General features: G+C 35.1%; 1 protein-coding gene across 5 annotated transcripts in view; it reads left to right on the forward strand.

The window, feature by feature from the left end:
- RASA1 (RAS p21 protein activator 1) overlaps nt 1-19,604 on the forward strand; it is a 116,000-nt gene that overhangs the window by 75,496 nt on the left and 20,900 nt on the right. For all 5 annotated transcript variants that reach the window (XM_085014010.1, XM_005661545.4, XM_085014009.1 and 2 more), the window contains exons 10-15: nt 5,134-5,254; nt 5,869-6,025; nt 12,816-12,903; nt 15,152-15,229; nt 17,298-17,455; nt 17,963-18,039. In XM_085014010.1, the coding sequence (XP_084870136.1) occupies nt 5,134-5,254; nt 5,869-6,025; nt 12,816-12,903; nt 15,152-15,229; nt 17,298-17,455; nt 17,963-18,039 (679 nt within the window). The remainder of the gene's footprint in view (nt 1-5,133; nt 5,255-5,868; nt 6,026-12,815; nt 12,904-15,151; nt 15,230-17,297; nt 17,456-17,962; nt 18,040-19,604) is intronic.

Consider the following 19,604-nt stretch of genomic DNA (forward strand, 5'->3'; position numbering starts at 1 on the left):
ATAAAGGGCCAAAAGGGTTTTAAAGTTTTTCTTTCTTTGTTGCCTATCGTTTTATGGTGAGAGAGTTCTGAGAATGTCTGTATACTCAAGAGGACAGTGCCAGGTGAGGGATGGGGCCTTGGCAGTACCTGATGTACAAGGTCATAGAGAAGGCAAGAATGGCTAAAATCCAGAATGTTAAGAAGAAAGATTGGTCTTGAACAAGAGGGTCTTTTGAGTGCTAGTTGCTTAGTCCATCAGATGATTGAGTAGCTTCTGTTTCTTGCCTGTCATACTTTCTGAAGTGTGGTAGGAAAAGGTTGTTTCAGAGGTTAGAAAAAGTTCTTTGAAAGAGTGATTAAGAATTTTCCTGTATGGAAAATGGAAGTAGTGACATTCCAAGGGCATAAAGAAGGAATGTCAGGGGTTTTGGGTACCCAAGTAAATTTGCAGTTATTTTGTAGTATCTTGAGCTTCTCAATTTTCCTCCTCCTAGCAAGTTAGTTTCTAACGGTTTTAACCTACTATTCATTGCAGCTGCTGAAAGGGGGAGGGTGATTATTCTGATGCTTAATATAAATTTAAGAATCACCATCTCATCACATTTTAATATATCTTGCTTTACTTCCTCATGCTTTGCTGGTAGATTGGAAAGTTCAGGAGGGCAGATGTTTTGTGTTGCATTCCCATTGCTTAGAAGGGTACTTGGCTTCAGTCAAAATTAATTAAATGAGTATCTCCTCTCCAGCAAGAAGCACCCACCTCACCTTCCTTGTGTTTTCACTAATGTGTCCCAATCGTGTTGTGCTTGTTGCTATTTCCATGTCACCTTCTTTCTCTCTGCCTATCTAAATACTGCAGGTTTAAGATCAACCTCAAGTTTCACTTCCTCATTGACACCTTTCTAATATCTGTAGTAAGCACTGATATACTACTTTGGTTGGCAGTTCTGGCAGACCTTGACTAAAAATTGTTTTTTAAAACCACATAGTGTGGTATGTGCTTTCTAGAAACCACTGCTTAGAATCTTTTTATCAGGTGTCAGAGGTGCCTTTACCTCCAAATGACAGTGCTTCCACTCAGTGCCATTGCTACATCCTGTGTTCTAGTTCACCTTGGCTGTTTGAGTTAATGGTGGTTTTAATTTGTTTCCTTTAAGTCCACAAACTTTATTTGCCCACAAGTTAAGTCATTCACACTGTCAGGAGAATCATGATTCTGCCTTCAAGTACATCTAGAATATGACCACCACCAGAATCTGTCCTCACCTCCCTGTTTCTACCTTTGCTCCCTTAATATCGTACAACAATCAGAGGAGTCCATTAAAAATATGTCAGGCCATTCACTCTTCTAATACTTAGAGGTGTTCTATATTTCATTTAGAGTAAAAGCCAAAAAGTCCTTGCAGTGGCATACAGGACCTTAGAGCAGCCTTTCATGGTCCCCTGACCTCTTTCTCCCATCTTCCTTACTATCTCCACCCATACTGGCCTCTCTGCTCTTTTAAAATATATGCTAGGATCTTTGCTCCATCTGTTACCTCTGCTCAAAATGAGTTTATCTCAAATGCCCACTTGCCTCACACTGTTGTTTCATTCAAATTTTGCTCAAAAATTAGCTTCGCAATTAAAATCTACCTATAAACTTTATTTAATGTTGCTGCTTGCCCTACCTTGTAGAGCACTTAACCACCTATTACAAACAATACAAGCTGCTTATTTATTAAGTTCATTATCTCTTTAGTTCATTAAAATATAAGTTCCTTGAGGGTAAGGATCATTGATTTATTCACTGATGTAGCTCAAGAACTAGAATTACACTTAATTGAATTAATTTATTAAATGAGTTTTCTGGGACAGAGGCAGGATTTATGGCTGAAGTCTCATTTAAGGAGCCTGCACACCTAAAACTCTTTGCAAAAGCTTGCTTCATTGGCTGTTAGACTCACACCAGTAAAATTATCTACTTCCCTTAGGGAGGAGTATATAAGACTTCCTTCTCCAGAACTGTGTTGAGCTGCGAAGCTGTTCCTCCCATCATCCAGTAATTTACTTAGAACCTGGAAAGTGAAGTATTGTCCTCACCTGTGGTGTCTTCTAAAGTGTTGGAACCCTTCAGGAGTTATAGAGCAGTTGATCAGCTCTCCTACTTAAAATAAATAGCATAGACCTATATAAATTATTATGAAATCAGGTATTTAAATCCAAATATTATTGTAATAATAGGTCTTAAATAACAGACTACAAATATGCCTGATTTTGTACCAATAATAGTAAATATTATCACTACTTATAATAAAGACTGATTAATACAAATCTATATAACCAGGGAAGTAGTCATCAACATTTAGCATCTGAATCCAATGTATCTATTTAAATTTTTTATATCCTTAAGTAATTTTCTGAGTTATTTGTAGAGGTAGGAGTAAAGGTATAGTTTAAAAACAACTTTATTAGAAAAGGAAAGGAAAAAAATAAAAACAACTTTATTAGAAAATTTAATAAGAATTTAAATGTAGCGAACCCAAATTTTTGTTCTATATATTCTTGCTTGTAAAGGCTTACATACCTGAAATGGAAGGCAGCTAACTGTTCATCCACTGTCATGCACGGACTTCAACATATCTGTCTTGTAAATCCTAATTCCAGATTTACATTGCTTATAAGTTCTTGCTTATAATTACTTTGGTTCTTCTCACGTTTTTACTGTCAAAATCAATACCGATTCCAGATTTTGAATATATTTCTACTAGGTTCTCATTTATGAATCTTTCTTGCTATTCTTGTTCTTATATCATCAAGTGCAATGCTTTTTAAAACTTTGGTGACTCATAATTTTTTTTGGAGAGTATAGACTTCTTTGCTTCATGAGTCTAAAATATTTTTTTGTTTAGGTTTTTAAGCATCAGTTATTTAGAATGATTGATAATGGTGAATTTGTTGTTTTCTACATTATATGTTTCCTTCCAGTAACCTTTAGATACAAAGTACTTTTTTCCATTTACAAATCATATTAAGTAAATCTTGGTGCCCAATCATAAATATTTAAAGAATTGTCATTTTCTTTTAGGAAACAGATTAAGCTAGATTCTTGTCACAAAATATTGCATGATGATGTCCTCCTTATTTAATCAATAACTAGTTGAGAGCAGTATAGTTCTTTTTTTTCCTCTTAGAAATATATCATTTATTTGGTGATTCTTGAGTTTGAGAAAATTCATCAAAATATTACCATCTAAAGAATTACATTCTGAGATTTTGCTTATCAGAATCAATTTTACCATCACAATAGGTCCCAGAGTGTTGTTTCTTTGCATTCACATCTTCTTTGCATTCGTAATTGTCAAACATCTTTCTTTGTCATTTTTTTCTCTTTGTTTTATGAGCAGAAAATTAAGAGTTCTGAATTTTTAGCTGTGTTCAGTGAGAACTAATTTTTAAAAACCAACGGAGATGGCCTTTTATGCTTTTTTGAAAAATGCCGCAGTAGTTAGGAACACATCAAAAAATGCCAAAGGGTTAATGCAGTAGAGATGGTTTATTTCAGTGTTGCATCACCCTCTACACCAAGGGTTGGCATAATTTTCTGTAAAGGACTAGATAACAAATATTTTAGATTTTGTGGGCCATTCAGTCTCTGTAACTCTGCCTTTGTAGTGTGAAAGCAACCCGAGACAGTATATAAAGGAATGAACATGGCTGTGTTGCAGTAAAACTTTATATCCAAAAGCAGGCAATAGGCTGAATTTGGTCCATGTACTATGATTTGTCAACCCCTGCTCTTTAGCATACTTGGGAATAATTGTTGAGTAAATGATGAATGGCTCTTAAGATAATGAAATAGCAGAATGTTTGAAGATACAGGAAAAATAAGATTCGCTAAAGTCCTATTACCTATCTTAGATTTATAAAAGGATCAGCTGAAGTCTCTAAGGAAACAGAGTTATAAAATATTAATTCTTGCAAATAGAGCTGCTCAAAAAAGAAACTGGGTCCACTGGACCCTCATGGTAATACTGAAGACTGACTTATTTTGTGAATATCATTATGAGGGCACTCATTATTTTCCTGACATCTTTTTGTTATTTAAGGGATTTAGCAATTAGACATATGCTCTCCCATTAAGTCAGAGGATTATGTAAAATCATGCCGTGAAAACCACAGGATTATGGGAAAAGTGACACATAAAGATAAGTAAGAAGCTAGTAAAAATGAATAGTTTTTATACATGCTAAATGGTTAAGAAATATTTAAGTACTATAATAAATATTTTACCATTAAAAAGACCTAGAGTTTTCTTGTGGAAGAAGCCTTTGGAAAGGTTGTAAATACTGGGAAGTGGTAGAAGGAGGATTGTATGAAAACAGACCCATTCTGACACCAGTTGTGGATGGATAGGTATGAGGTGTAACACTTAGTGAAGCTAGGGAGGCTGTTAGGCATTTGAGATGTGTTTTGCGTATTCCTATGCATCTGACTTGAGCTGGGTACAGATTTCTGCATTCACCTTGCATTTCCTATAGATGTAATTGTGCATAAGCAAACATTAATTTGCTTTATGCTTAAATTGGTTCTAATTTATAAATTATGCTGGGATAAATTCATGATTTTTCAAAACAATGTTGTCTTAAAACACCACAAAGTTGTATTTTAAAAAATAGGAGTTTCCGTCTTGGCGCAGTGGTTAACGAATCCGACTAGGAACCATGAGGTGATGGGTTTGATCCCTGGCCTTGCTCAATGGGTTAACCATCCGGCGTTGCCATGAGCTGTGGTATAGGTTGCAGATGTGACTCGGATCCCTTGTCGCTGTGGCTCTGGCATAGGCCGGCGGCCACAGCTCTGATTGGACCCCTAGCCTGGAAACCTCCATATGCCGCGGGAGTGGCTCAAGAAAAGGCAAAAAGACAAAAAAAAAAAAAATAGCTTATTAGTTGTCCATGTTCTTGAGAAATGGTAAAGGAACCTTTTTGAGAATTTCTTTGAAAAGCAAAGGATCTGTTCATATATGTTACATTATTTTACATTTTAGTATTAAAATCTTTTAATGTCTAAACAGACATATAATCTATTTTTTAAATTGGTAATTTGGTAGATTTTTACCTCATTTCCATCAAGGATTCATGAAATAATTTTAATATCTTTGAAAATTCAGGATCAAGAACAAGTACTCAATGAAACAGTGGATGGCAAGGAAATTTATAATACAATTCGTCGTAAAACAAAGGATGCTTTTTATAAAAATATTGTTAAAAAAGGTTATCTTCTAAAAAAGGGTAAGTGTAAGCTTTTAAGACTAAAGATTCAATTTCAGCATTTTACCATTAACATTTAACTGAAAGCATTGTGAATATTGGTCAGAAAACTTAGCATTGAGGATACGTATTTAATAAGCTTGTATCTGAGTCTTTCTCCCTTCTTCTAACCCTACTTTTTTTTTTTTCATTTATTTTTTAAAGTAAATTCTTGTTGGCACTTAGCACATTCATGGTATTGATGTTCTATTTTATATATTTACCTCGGTTTGTCATTAAGAAATGTTAGGAGGTTCAAGGGGCACATGGTTATTTAGTAGAGAGTTTTTTTTTCCTTATGAGTAGAAAATAAGCAGGAATTTTAAAGATTTTATCAAAATGAACTCTAAAGATACAGATAAGGTACCCTTGTCACTTATTCAAGTTTACTTATTCATTATAACAAGCAATATAACAAAAGGTACTTTTCTACAGAGGAACTACAGATTTTTTTTCATTTTATAAGGATTGGTATTTTTTTATGCTTTGGAATAAAAGTTGAAACATTAAATTTTTTAGCAACAGTGTTTATGATTTTAATAAATGTGATTTCATAGTTCATTATTTGACTAATGGTAAACAATTTCTTTTAACAGGCAAAGGAAAAAGGTGGAAAAATTTATATTTTATCTTAGAGGGCAGTGATGCCCAACTTATTTATTTTGAAAGTGAAAAACGAGCTACGAAACCAAAAGGATTAATAGATCTCAGTGTGTGTTCTGTCTATGTTGTTCACGATAGTCTCTTCGGCAGGTAAGAAATTGGTTTCCTATTTCTTTTTGGAATTGTCTTGATGATAAATAGTATGTTCAGATCATTTCAAAGCATTAGCAAGATTTTGAGAGGCCTAAAATAATCTGAAAATGCCACATTTACTTTCTAGGGTAATTTTTGTCTTCCTTAGTTATTTTAGACTAAATTATGCATAAAATTCTACTCCATTGCATTACACAGAAATCTTTGGAATGACATCTCTTGTAGTAAGACTTGATCTGTATATAGTGTGTTTCCTCTTTGTACCTCCGCCAGACATTTGAGTGACTGACTTTGTCTTGTCACCTTTCCACTGTTGTATCATTACTCAGCGCATCTGATAGTACTAGGTACACTCAGTTGTACTGTTAACTTATTCTTAAGAAATAATGACATTAAGAAACAATTGTATAAACGCAATTATTTCAGTAGGAAAGAGGAGAGTGTTGCAGATTTGAAATTAAAACATCTTGTCAGGGTTTTTTTTTTTTTTTTTAAATATAAATGTATAAAGTCAAGTCCTGAACATCACAGGGCAAATTCAGCTCTTGATTATTTCTAGTTTTGTGTAACAGTGGCCTTTCTTTATCTTTCACCGTCAATATTATCAATAATCTATTCCAGGGAGTTCCTGTTGTGGCTCAGTGGTAAAGAACTCGACTGAGGACATGAGTTCAATCCCTGGCCTCACTCAGCTGGTTAAGGATCTGGCATTACTGTGAGCCGTGGTATAGGCTGGCGGCAGTTCTAATTTGACCCTTGGCCTGGGAACTTACATATGCCACGGGTGGGGCCCTAAAAAAGCACCCCCCCCCGCCAAAAAAAAGATCTTTTCCAGGGTCTTTTTAGATAGACTTCACAATTAGCATTAGGATTAATACTTAGCATTATGTTAATAAAACACAAAGCAATTAAAACAAATGTTTTTAATAACTTATTTTCCGATACAGGATGGCATTTCTAACTAGGTAAATCTAGTTTATCTTATTTAAGGTAGGAAACTTCAAGAGAAATACCTGTAGAGCATTACAACTCATTTTTCCCCCCAAACTGTGCTTAGGAGATCACATTAGTGTTACTTAAAATTTTAACATATCATCCATTTTTAAAATGGTCAAATAGGTTTGGGAAATGCTGAAATGAACAAATAATGTTCTTTACAGAGGGACATTTTGGAATTTTAGCCAATGTTTGTACTGTGAATTACTAAGAGCAAGAAGCTGTCCAAAAGTAAATAAAGAAAGAAAGAACCCAAGCAGAAAAAGTTGGCTTGGGGCAAGGTAGTATTTTTGTTTTTTTTGTCTTTCTGTCTTTTCTAGGCCCGCAGCCACAGCATGTGGAGGTTCCCAGGCTAGGGGTCTAATTGGAGCTGTAGCCACTGGCCTACACCAGAGCCACAGCTGGACAGCACTGCTTGTTAGGGTGTTTTCCTCACCACTTGAGTTGCACAGCCATACAATTTTTCCAGGTTATTTTCAGTATTAAGAGGTGTCTAAGTGTTTAATTTCTTTATATTAAACTTCTGGCTTTTAGTACCATTTTACTTTAAATATTAGCTGTTTCAGAAGCACAGGTTGAAAGATAGTTCAGTTATACAGAGAGTTATTGCTATAGTGAATATTTACGTGGGAATTTTACACCTCTATCTTTTTTGAGGCTGAATATTACTGTGGCAGTATTTATTGTTTTATCTATATTTAAGAAGGATGTTTTCCAAAATATTAAACTTTAGGTTGGTGATTATTTCAGCATTTTAAAGATTTTTTTCTTTTTTTCCTTTTTTTTTTTTTTTTTTTTTTCCGTCTTTTTAAGATCACACTGGAGGCATATGGAGGTTCCAAGCTAGGGGTCAAATCGGAGCTACAGCTAGGGGCCTACTCCACAGCTACAGCAACATCAGACCTCAGCGGCATCTCTGACATACACTGCAGCTCACAGGCAACTCTGGATCCTTGACCCACTGAGCGAGGCCAGGGGTCTAACCTGTGTCCTCATGGATACTAGTCAGATTCGTTTCTGCTGAGCCATGACAGGAACTCCATTTTATTTTATTTTATTTATTTATTTATTTTAATTGTACAGTTGCATTATTTAATTATAATTATCATAAATTCTTTGATGGAGAGGAAATCAGAATCAGATGTAAGAAGACTTCAGCATTCCAAGAATGATGTCAAATGACCCCCTTCATGGTGGATTATGCTCTTATTTACTATGAGATATATTTCTTCTCCAGAGATTCCTTGTTTATGTATCAGTTGTAGATTTTTGATTTGCAGTTATTCTGAAGTTTTGATATAAGAGTCTATATGTATATCAGATTGTTTTAAGTTGTTGTTCTCTTAATTCCAAGTTCATCTCCAGTGTCCTGCATTTGTACCCACCTCTTCTCATGATTTCTGATTTTGGTGGTATAACTGTGCATGGATGATTTCGTATCTTTACTGAATATATACCTTTACTGGTGAGCCTTGTCATTTGTGGAGTTTTTGTTTCCTCTTGCTGTCTTTTCTTTTCTGCCTCGAGAAGTTCCTTTAGTATTTGTTGTAAGGCTGGTTTAGTGTTGCCTAATTCTCTCAACTTTTGCTTATCTGGGAAGGTTTTGATTTATCCTTCAAATCTGAATGAGAGCCTTGCTGGGTAAAGTAATCTTGGTTGGAGGATTTTTCCTTTCATCACATTAAGTATATCATGCCACTCCCTTCTGGCCTGCAGAGTTTCTGCTGAAAAATCCGCTGGTAACCTTATTGGGGTTTCCTTGTATGTTACTTGTTTCTTTTCCCTAGCTGCTTTCAAGATTTTCTCTTTGTTTTTAATTTTGGTTAGTTTGATTAATATGTGTCTTGGTGTATTCTTCCTTGGGTTTATTTTATGTGGTACTCGTGCTCGCTGGATTTGAGTGAGTGATTCCTTTCCCATGTTAGGGAAGTTTTCAGCTATTATCTCTTGGAATATTTTTTTTGTCCCCTTCTCTCTCTCTTCCCCTTCTGGCACCCTTGTAATATGGATGTTGGTGCATTTAACGTTGTCCCAGAGTTCTCTGAGACTCTCTTTATTTGTTTTCAATCTTTTTTCTCTTTTCTGTTCTGCATCTGTAATTTCCACTAATCTGTCCTCCACTTCACTTATTTGTTCTTCTGCCTCCTGTATTCTGCTGTTAGCTAATTCTAGTGAATTTCTTATTTCAGTTATTGTATTTTGCATCTCTTCTTAAGTTTTATATCTTGTATCTCTTTGCTCAGTGTTTCCTGTAAGTTATCCATCTTTGCCTCCAGTTTATTTCCAGTGTCTTGCATCATCTCCAGCATCAACAATCTAAAGTCTTTTTCCTGGAGGCTAAGAATCTCCTCATCACTTAGCTGATTTTCTGGGTTTTTTTTCTTTCTCCCTTGTTTGAGTTATAGTTCTCTGTCTTTTCATTTTTATAGGTGTTTGCTGTGGTGACCTTTTTATAGATAATAGAGTTGTAGCCTCTTTTACTTCTGGTATCTGCCCCCTTTGTGGCTGAAGTTGGTATGGGGGCTTGCTGTAGGCTTCCTGATGGGAGGGGCTGATGCCTGTCCACTGGTAGGTGGAGCTGATTCTAATCCCTCTGGTGGGTGGGGCTTAGTCTCTGGATGGGATTAGAGGCAGCTGTGTGCCTGAGGGGTCTTTAGGTAGTCTGTTTACTGAGGGGAAGGGCTGTGATCCCACCTGGATTGTTGTTTGCTCTGGGGCTTCTCAGTGCTGTCTGATGGATGGGGCCAGATTTTCCCAAAATGGCCACCTCCAGAGAAAGGCAGCTGCTGAATATTTCTGAGAGCTTTGCTTTCAATGTCCTTCCCTCACAACAAGCCACATTCACCCCTGTTTTCCCAGGATGTCCTCCAAGAACCGCAGTCAGATTTGACCGAGATTCCTATGGAGACTTTGCTTTGCCCTGGGACCCAGTGCATGTGAAAGTCTGTGTGCACCTTTTAAGAATGGGGTCTCCGTTTCCCCAAGTCCTGTGGAGCTCCTGAGCACAAGCCCCACTGGCCTTCAATGCCAGATACTCCAGGGGCTCTTTCTCCCAGTGCCAGATCCCCACACGTGATAGTTTGATGTGGGGCTCGAACTCTCACTCCTGTAGGTGAGTCTCTGTGAACCAGTTTGTTTTCAGTCTGTGGAGTTTCCCACCTGGGAGGTACAGGGTTGTTTATATCGTGAAATCGCCCCTCCTACGTCTTGATGTGGCCTCCTCTTTTTTCTTCTGGAGTAGGGTATCTTTTTTAAGGTTTCCAATCCATTTGGGTGGAGATTGCTCAGTCTTTAGTTGTGAATTTTGTTGTTTTTAGGAGAGAAGTTGAGCTCCAGTCCTTCTATTCCACTATCTTAATTCTCAGATGGGAACTCCATTTTAAAGATTTTCTACTTTCCAACATTTTGTCATTTAGACCTAATGTATCTTTTTTTCTCTTCAAAGTGTACTGTATTTCATCTTTCTCTGGATGCTTTGTGATTTTACCCTGTCTTAAATTTCAAAAGTTAAACCAGTATGTGCTTGCTGTAAAAAATATGTATTTTTAAATGTATCCTAATGTTTGTGTAGCTTCTACAATCTGAGACTTGATGTCTCTTGTCAGTTTTGGAAAATTTTTCATTAGTATTTCTTTAAGCAGTTTTTCTGTCACATTCTTTTCAATCTTACGAGATTCATGTTACATGGATATACCTTTTACTGTACCTCATGTGTCTATTAAACAGTTTTCTATGTTTTTCATAGTTTTTTCCCTCTCTGTACCTTAGATTGGATATTTTTCTTCTGATTTGTCTTTCAGTTCATTAATCTGTTCTTCAGTTAAATGCATTTGTTGAGGTCCTAATTTTATTTGTTAAATTTGCCCCTTTAGAATTTGTTTGATTCCTCTTTAATGTATCTAGTTATATGGCAAAGTTCTCTATTTTTAAATCTTTTTAAAAAGATTTTAATTACAGTTACTTTAAACTTGTATCTATTCTCAGTTTCAGAATTATATGTAGGTCTTTGTTTTTCTTTCGGCTTTTCAGTCATTGGATCCTGATTCCTGTGTCTACTTACGTTTGACTGAAAGGGGGACATTGTGTATGAAAAACTGTAGACGCCATGGATAATGTTGTCTCCAGAAAGGATTGTTCTTCTGCCAGATAAGTTAGAGTTAGGGTGGTTCATATTGATCCCTGATTGATCAACTGGAGATATTGGTGAAGGTGTTCTGTTGGTGGTTTTCTCTCATTCTGAAGACATAGTCCTTCAGGGATCCCAGCTGAAGGCTTTCTCTTTTAAAGGTCCCAAACTCATTTGTTTCTCCCAGCTGTGAAACTCAGTTAGCTTAGTTAGCTTTTTAAACTGCTTAGGATGGTGCTTTCTGCTTATTCCCTCAGCTTCTTGCCCTATACTGTTTAGGAATTGGAAAACACCTCAAAAGGAAAAGCTGTAGAGAATGTCAGGCTCACCTCACTCTAATCTTGGTCCCTCAAGTAGTAGCTGCTTTGGTTGTTTTCACTAACTTCAAAGAGTTGTGTTTTGTTTTGTTTACATTTGATCCAGCCAGGAGGGTTACTCTGGTAAAATCACTTTCAGAATCAAAAGTTTTCAGCTGATATATTCCAGTATTTTATGTCATTCTCAAAGCATGAAGAGATGGTTTTTTATCTTTAATAAATGTTAAGCTTGGACTTTGGGTATTTTGCTATGATTTACTAACAGTAAAGTGTAAGGTATAATCTTTGATTAAAGCAAGAAATAGAAATAACATTTATTCAATTTCAAAAACATAAAGGCCCTTATTAAACATTTTCAAATCTAGTTGGAAAGACTGTACTTCTTCAAAAAAGATAGGAACTACTGTCTAATACTGTACTTACATGTCAAATAAATTATAGTACAGTACATACTAAAGTAGGATAAGCACAAATCGCTGTTGTACATGATTGTTAGGTCATTTCATCCTCAAAATAAGCTTATGTATGAGTAGATGATGTTTCCCTTCTTTTTTTTTTTTTTTTTGCCATCTTAAGGGCTGTACCTGTGGCATATGGAGATTCCCAGGCTAGGGGCTGAATCACAGCTATACTTGCCAGCCTACACCACAGCCAGAGCAACTTGGGATCCCAGCCACATCTGTGACCTACACCACAGGTCATGGCAACGCCAGAACCTTAACCCATGAGCAAGGCCAGGGACTGAATCCGCATCCTCAACGTTCCTAGTCGAGTTTGTTAACCACTGAGCTACGAAGAGAGCTCCAGTGTTTCCATTTTAACAGATGAGGAAAAATGGCTAGTTGTAAAATAGAAATTGAAAAGAAAATTATTAAGAAAATTAAAATCATTCAGAACCTCCTGAGAGATAACCACTGAGAACATTTTAGGCTTAAAGAACATGTCTTTTCCCAGTTCATATAAATGTATATGATATATCTCCTGAAGCATTGAGTTCAATAACATTTTATTTGCTTAAAAAAGTCAAGCTGTATGCAGTTCTAGCACTTCTGCTTCAATTTCACTGTAATGTTTCTATTTCTAATGCCTTTTAAAATTAATTCACATAGTACTTTGAAATACTGATAAAATTTCAGTAGTGCAGACAAAAAGCTTTCTAAAATATGTGCAGCTGACATTTTCTTTTTTTAGTGATCTATTACAATGGATTTTTATTTCTCTAAGTATCGTGTTAATTTTATATAAATTATATAATTATACTGTGATTTTTTTTTCCTAAAGTCGATATAAAGTGCTGTAATACTTTTTGTTAAACTTGCTAATAACTTTTTTGTTTGTATTTTTAAAGACCAAACTGTTTTCAGATAGTGGTTCAGCACTTTAGTGAAGAACATTACATCTTCTACTTTGCAGGCGAAACTCCAGAACAAGCAGAGGTAAGTTGTTTTTTCAGCTACTGTAAACCTTTATTCAGTCCATGTTTTCTTTTTAGGTAGACTAGAAAACAATTGCATTTAAGCTAAAGTGATTAAAAGAATGCCTGAAATTGGAGTTCTCATTGTGGCTCAGCAGTAATGAACCCATCCATGAGGATGCGGGTTTGATCTGTGGCCGCACTCTGTGGATTAAGGATCTGGCGTAGCCATGAATTGTGGTGTAGGTCACAGATGCAGCTTGGATTCTGCATGGCTGTGGCTGTGGTGTAGGTTGGCAGCTGTAGCTGTGATTCAACCCCTAGTCTGGGAACTCCCATATGCCGCAGGTGCAGCCCTAAAAAGAAAAAGAATGCCTGAAATCTAATCATGTATTTATTTTGAGGAATGAGAATTTTCATGTGTAAAAATTTTTTCTGAAAGAAACACAGAAAAATGCAGTGAAGGGTTATTAGGAAAAGTCCACTTTTAACTTTATCTTTAAATACTCTATGATGTTGAGTCCAACTGAGAATGCTCATTTCAGAACCCTCTCAATGAAAAGGTTATAGATATCCTCAGTTCAGTCAAAAAGGTAAGCCAGTTAGTTTTTCTAATAAGCATTGTTGTTCTTCACTGGTTGAATTCTGTATAAAAATAAAAGTCCAGTCATCATGAGGAAAATATTTGAGGAATTTTCTATTTTTTTCTTAAGTTTCGATATGTTTACTTTTAGCACTAGCCATGGATCCATGTGCAGTGCCATTCTTAAAACTTATTAAATTTTAAGTAATGCAGTGAAGAATCTTTAAAAAAATTCTTTTAGAAATATTTTCATTTCTTTGAACCATAATATTTTGGGAGTATTTAGTGGTATTTTGTAGAAATATGGCTCTATTTCTTCTGCTTATACTCCATGGAAGGAACCTGAAAGTAGTTAAGTGAAAGAATGTTACTTTATTGGGAAAAAGATAATTTGACAACTGTGGATAATAAGGCAGATTCTCTTAAAGCTTTGGATCCTGGCATGGGCCCCTGACTCATAAATTTTGAAAATATCTTAGACTGTAGAATAAACTTGATGAATGAGCCATTATATTTGATGGCTCATAATTGAGTATCATATTTCAAATCTTAGAAAAATATCTCAATTGAATACTCATTAACTTACAAAACACATAAAACCATGTTTTGTGTGTTTGTATCCCAAATTTTTAAGTGCAGAAATAGGGCTCAGAATATTTCAGTAACTTTGACATTTTTTTTTTTTTTAATGTTAGAAATAGAAAAGAAATTTAAACTTGAGGATCCTATATTCCAATTATTTTATCATGTTCTTTGTAAAGATGGGTTACATACCTTGATGACATTTTAGTATATTTTTCATGCCTCACATTACTGTATAAACATTTTTTTTTTACTGTAATTATATCTACTCTTTCTATATTCTGTTTCCAACTACAACTTAAAGTCCAAAAACCCAACTGATATTTCCAGTTTTTGTTGCTTTGGTGTGGCCTGTGGGATCTGCGGTTACTCTCTTCTTTTTCTAATTGATTTTTTGGTAATTGATTTAGTCTTAATTTGCTTCACTTGAAAGAAGTTCTCTTAACAGAGTTCAGATTCAGAGTTCTCTAGAAGCATGTATGCTAAGTGAAATATATAGATTTATTTTAGATAAACCTAAAATTGTTCTTTCCTTTCTCCAGAGTACTAGATCATTAAACATTTTAGGATACAGCTGCAACTTAATATTAGACTGAAATATATAAAAAAATCTAATGCTATATTTGAAAGACTTATATATCACTCAGATTCCCTTATGCATTACAACCTCTGTCATGGTCTAAGGTAAAGATTGGAATGCTTGCTATCAAATCAATCATCATCAACTGGTCAGCCCTCTTTTCACAAAACATATCAAATTGAATTCTGCCTTAGAATGCCTCAAGTTTTAACTGCTTAACTATATGTAAATTTTTTTCAGAGGGGGCGGCTAATAAATGGCCACACATGGGTACTTAAGATTAATTTAGAGATTCTACAGTAATACAGTCAGTGTTTTACAGTAATTATTATAATTGTTTTGGTCATTGTTTTACTTTGTTGGAGTATACGTATATTTAAAGCACAGGATGGGTACTCTGAGTATAGAAATGGCAGTTTAGAGAAGGAAAGAACAATTAAATTTAGGACAAAAAACAAATTGATGATTGGAAACTTCATAAACTGTTGTGTATTATATTACTTTGAAATGCTATTTTTTTTGTAGGATTGGATGAAAGGTCTACAGGCATTTTGCAATTTACGAAAAAGTAGTCCAGGAACATCTAATAAACGTCTGCGTCAGGTGAAACTTAATTTTCTCTGTGATTATCACAAATTTGTGATTGTGTTTTGCTTTATCACTTTGCTCTTTATTTATATTTCTCTATGAACTATTTGTTTTTTGGGTTTCCCCCTCACCCCAACACTTGCAGCACGTGGAAGTTACCATGCCAGGGCCTGAACCCAAACCATAGTTGCAGCCTGCACCAGAGATGCAGCAACTCAGGATCCTTAACCTGCTGTGTGCCACATGGGAACACCCTCACTATGAGCTATTTTGGGCAACAGTTAAAACACTTTATGTAGAGTTCTTAAGAGAGGTTAATCTCTTCAGGTATTTTTAAGCCATGCTCCCACTTGCTTCAGCAGCAGGAGAAATAGTTGTTTCTTCATGAAAGAGAATGTTCTTTTACATACCTTCTGGGTATGTAGTCCATAATGCCATCTTTTGAAAACATACCAAGGACTTTTTTTCTTCTACTTAAATTAGCAACAGCAGGCCAACAACAACAGAAACTATTGTGTTTGGCACTTTCATTATTTTTTTTTTCAAAAAATTATTTTGGACTGTGTCAAAAAAGTAAAACTAAAGGTACTTACTGAAAATGATCATTTGACTGAAAGTACGAAATCCAGTAAACTTTTGGGTTTTTCATTAATTGCTCTTGAAACTTATTGCATAACTCATAGGTAGTATCCCATGTTATTTGAAACCTTAACATGTCCTATATGTTCATTTATGGAGAGTTAAACTAGGCTTTCTCTTTTTTTCTAGGTATGTAAAGTGAACTTTATTCCTTTGATTTCTTTGCTTTTTTCTTTTAGTTATCCCTAGATAATTGGAAAAAGTTAGGTAAATTTAACATTCTTGGAGTTTTGAGGAAACCTTAGACAATATTTATTGACCAAGGTGACTTGTTTTATTTGTGGGAATTCCAATAAGGTTGGTGAATTTAACATACTGTTCTACTGAAAGTGGATAAATGGTTATTATTTGGATGACTCCTAAGTTATAGTCCCTGCAGCTAGAAGTTTGATCCTTTGCCTTGAGACATTTAATTACATGCATAATCACTGTTTTCTCAAAACATATTTTAACATTTTGTAAGCTATGGAAAATCAGATTGAACTTTTGTGGATTGTATCTTGTGTGAAAATTTAGGCAAGAAATTATCATTTGTAGGTATAATATAAATCATAATGATATAATAACATATCTTGAGCCTTTTTTATGTACCAGGTACTCCGCTGTGTGCTTTTGTACATATCATTTCTAATCTATACTCCAACAGTGTAGACTCTATTCTAATTTTATATCTGAGGAAGATGAGGCTCAGAAACTTACTTGTGCAAGGCCACACAAGTAATTGGTGGAAGGGGTGAAAGAGAACCTGATACTAGAGAGTATAACTTTTGACATCAAAACTGAAAAATAGGAGTTGTGTTGTGGCGGAGCAGGTTAAGGATCTGGCATGGTTACTATAGTGACTTGGGTTGTTGTTGAGGCTTGGGTTCGATCCTAGGCCTGGAAACTTCCACATATCACAGACGTGGCCAGAACAACAAAAAACAAACAAACCCACATACGCACACACAACTTGAAAAATGACTTAGCTTTTTTGGATCTCTATCCTTTTCTGTAAGAGGAGAAGGTAGAACCAGTGTTTAAAGTGTACTTTCTAGCTGTGGAACTCTGTATAGAAATAAAATCTTCCAGATGAACATTAATATAACATGAGATTTTGATTTGGGTAGTGACAGTTGCTTACTTAAATTAGTAAAGAATCCTCAACTTTATTTTTCTCTGAACCATTGTTTTATGGTAGAAAAGGTGTGTTTATTTCTGCAAGAATATAATTGGAGGAATAACTTATAAAATAAAATCGAATTTATTTTTTTAAGTGGGACGACTATGTGAGTGTTGTATTTTATGTCACTTAAAAGAGAAACTATAACTGAAGGTCATGCTTTCTGGAAAAAAAGGAGAGAAAATAAATCACTATTTTGGGTTTTTATTTTGTAATAGTTGCCTTTGAAACCTAATGCATACTTCTTGAAATCTAGGGTAATAATTTTTGTGTTTTCTTTAGGTCAGCAGTCTTGTTTTACATATTGAAGAAGCCCATAAACTCCCAGTAAAACATTTTACTAATCCATATTGTAACATCTACCTGAATAGTGTCCAGGTAGCAAAAACTCATGCAAGGGAAGGGCAAAACCCTGTATGGTCAGAAGAGTTTGTCTTTGAGTAAGTCTTATTTTATCATTACATTAGATGCTTTTCTTTTACTATAATGCATTTTCTTTCTTTCTTTTCTTTTTTTTTTTTGACTTTTTCTAAACCAGTCAGAACAGGTACCAAGTCCAGGCTTGTTAATAATACATACTTACTTTTTCTATTGTATTTGTTCACTTTTATTAGTAAAGTGCTATATCCTTGGTTTTTCACCTAGTTATTAATAGGAATTACTGTAACTGACACTTCCAGAACCATTTACTAACATACACATATAGGATGTTTCCAGGGGTTTCCAGGATTTACTTGAGGAAGTTAAAGATGTTAGGGAAAGTATAATTTGCTTGTCTGTATTCCTGTGTATCAAATAATAAAACATGTTTTGAATCTAGTTTTAAAACTAGCACTCTCAACTGGGTTAATAGCAGAAATGGGGATTTATTTGATACTAAGAATAAACAAATTTGATAGTTTGATGCCAGGATATTTTCTTAATTCTTTTTCTCCTTGCTCCTTTAGTGATCTTCCTCCTGACATCAACAGATTTGAAATAACTCTTAGTAATAAAACAAAGAAAAGCAAAGATCCTGATATCTGTAAGTTCATGCAGAAATTGTGTTCTAAAGTTAAAAAAAAAAAAAGGATGTTTCATATACTTTAAAATTCATAATGAGGTATTTTCTAAAATGAAAATTTAAAAGATGTGTAAGTAGTATAACTTGAGATATTTTCTTTTTGTACTCTAAAAGTATTGGTTGTTGAGAAAGAATGTATCTAAAAAAGAAAGGGGGAAAAAAAAAAAAAGACCAGGATGGCTAAATTGCATATACTGTAAACTTAAGCTTTTAAAATTAGTGTTCTCCCTCCCTCCCCAATGAATGAGAAGAACAAGAAAACACTAACAGTGGTCATTTGTCTATGGTGCTTCCCTGTCCCTTCTTTTTACTTTGTAGGCTTCTCCTGCTTTCCTATACATTGCATGTAAGTGGCCAAAAGCAGTCTATTAAAAAGTTTTCTTAAAACGAGAGGACAGTTGTCACTTCTGGTGGTCAGGGCTTGTTCTCAGCACACCTTTTCCCAGCCTGAAACAGGCTATTTTAGAAACAGATGGCAGTGGGATTTAGCGATTCACATCATAGTAAATTAGGTTAACACTTAAATATCTTCTTAAAGGTTAGGCTTGAGGGAAAAAGGGATATATGTTAACAGAATCAAAGGCTGAATTTTTTTTTGCTGTAAATAATGTTTATTCTTTGATTTCTATGCTATTTAAATGCTTAATATTTTTTAGTGGTTTTTCACTACTTTTAAGATAGAATCTAACCCTGTAGTAATGACACAGAAGAAAGACCCTTTCCTGATCCACTCCTCCCCACTTTTACTCTCAGTAATTAAAACCTCTTCTCCAACTATATCACTTTGTTTTCTTTTCTCGTTTTATTGAAGTATAACTGATTTACAGTGTTGTGATAATTTCTGCTGGACAAGTGATTCAGTTATACATATGCACACATCTATCCTTTTCCAGATTCTATACCAGCTTTCTTACAGCTCTTGAATAGTTCATGGTTTTTGTTTTTTTTGTTTTTGTCTTTTTAGGGCCAAACCTTTGGCATATGGAGGTTCCCAGGCTAGGAGTCAAATTGGAGCTGCCTCTGCCAGTCTACGCCACAGCCAGAGCAACACCAAATCTGGGCTGCATATGCGATCTGTATGCCACAGCTCATGGCAATGCCAGACCCTTAACCCACCGAGCAAGGCCAGGGATTGAATCCGTTTCCTCATAGATGCTAGTCAGATTCTTTACCGCTGAACCGCAATGGGAACTCCTAGTCCATGGATAAAAGCATCCACAATACCATCTATTCAGATTATGCACATACTCTCTTTTTTCCAGTACATTTCTACTTAGCTTTATCTCCAGATCCTGTTGTAAGTCAACCTGAGGGGTACCTGTGTGAAAGGGGTTTTAGCCTCCACAGGCTGAATTAGATATTATTTCTCTGTACTTCATTCACATTAACCATTGTTAATAGCCCTTCTCACATTGTAATTGATTTCTTGCCTCCTTGGCTAGACTCTGATTTCCATATAAGTCAGAGAGTGTGTTTTAATAAAGTCTGTATCCCACATCCCTGCCTCTCAGAGACTATGGCACATA

The sequence above is a fragment of the Sus scrofa genome, chromosome 2 (genome assembly GCF_054392235.1).
Source record: "Sus scrofa isolate SSC_HxYL_T2T_F1_AM1 chromosome 2, Sscrofa_HxYL_maternal_Yorkshire_Landrace_v2.0, whole genome shotgun sequence".
Lineage (NCBI taxonomy): Eukaryota > Metazoa > Chordata > Mammalia > Artiodactyla > Suidae > Sus > Sus scrofa.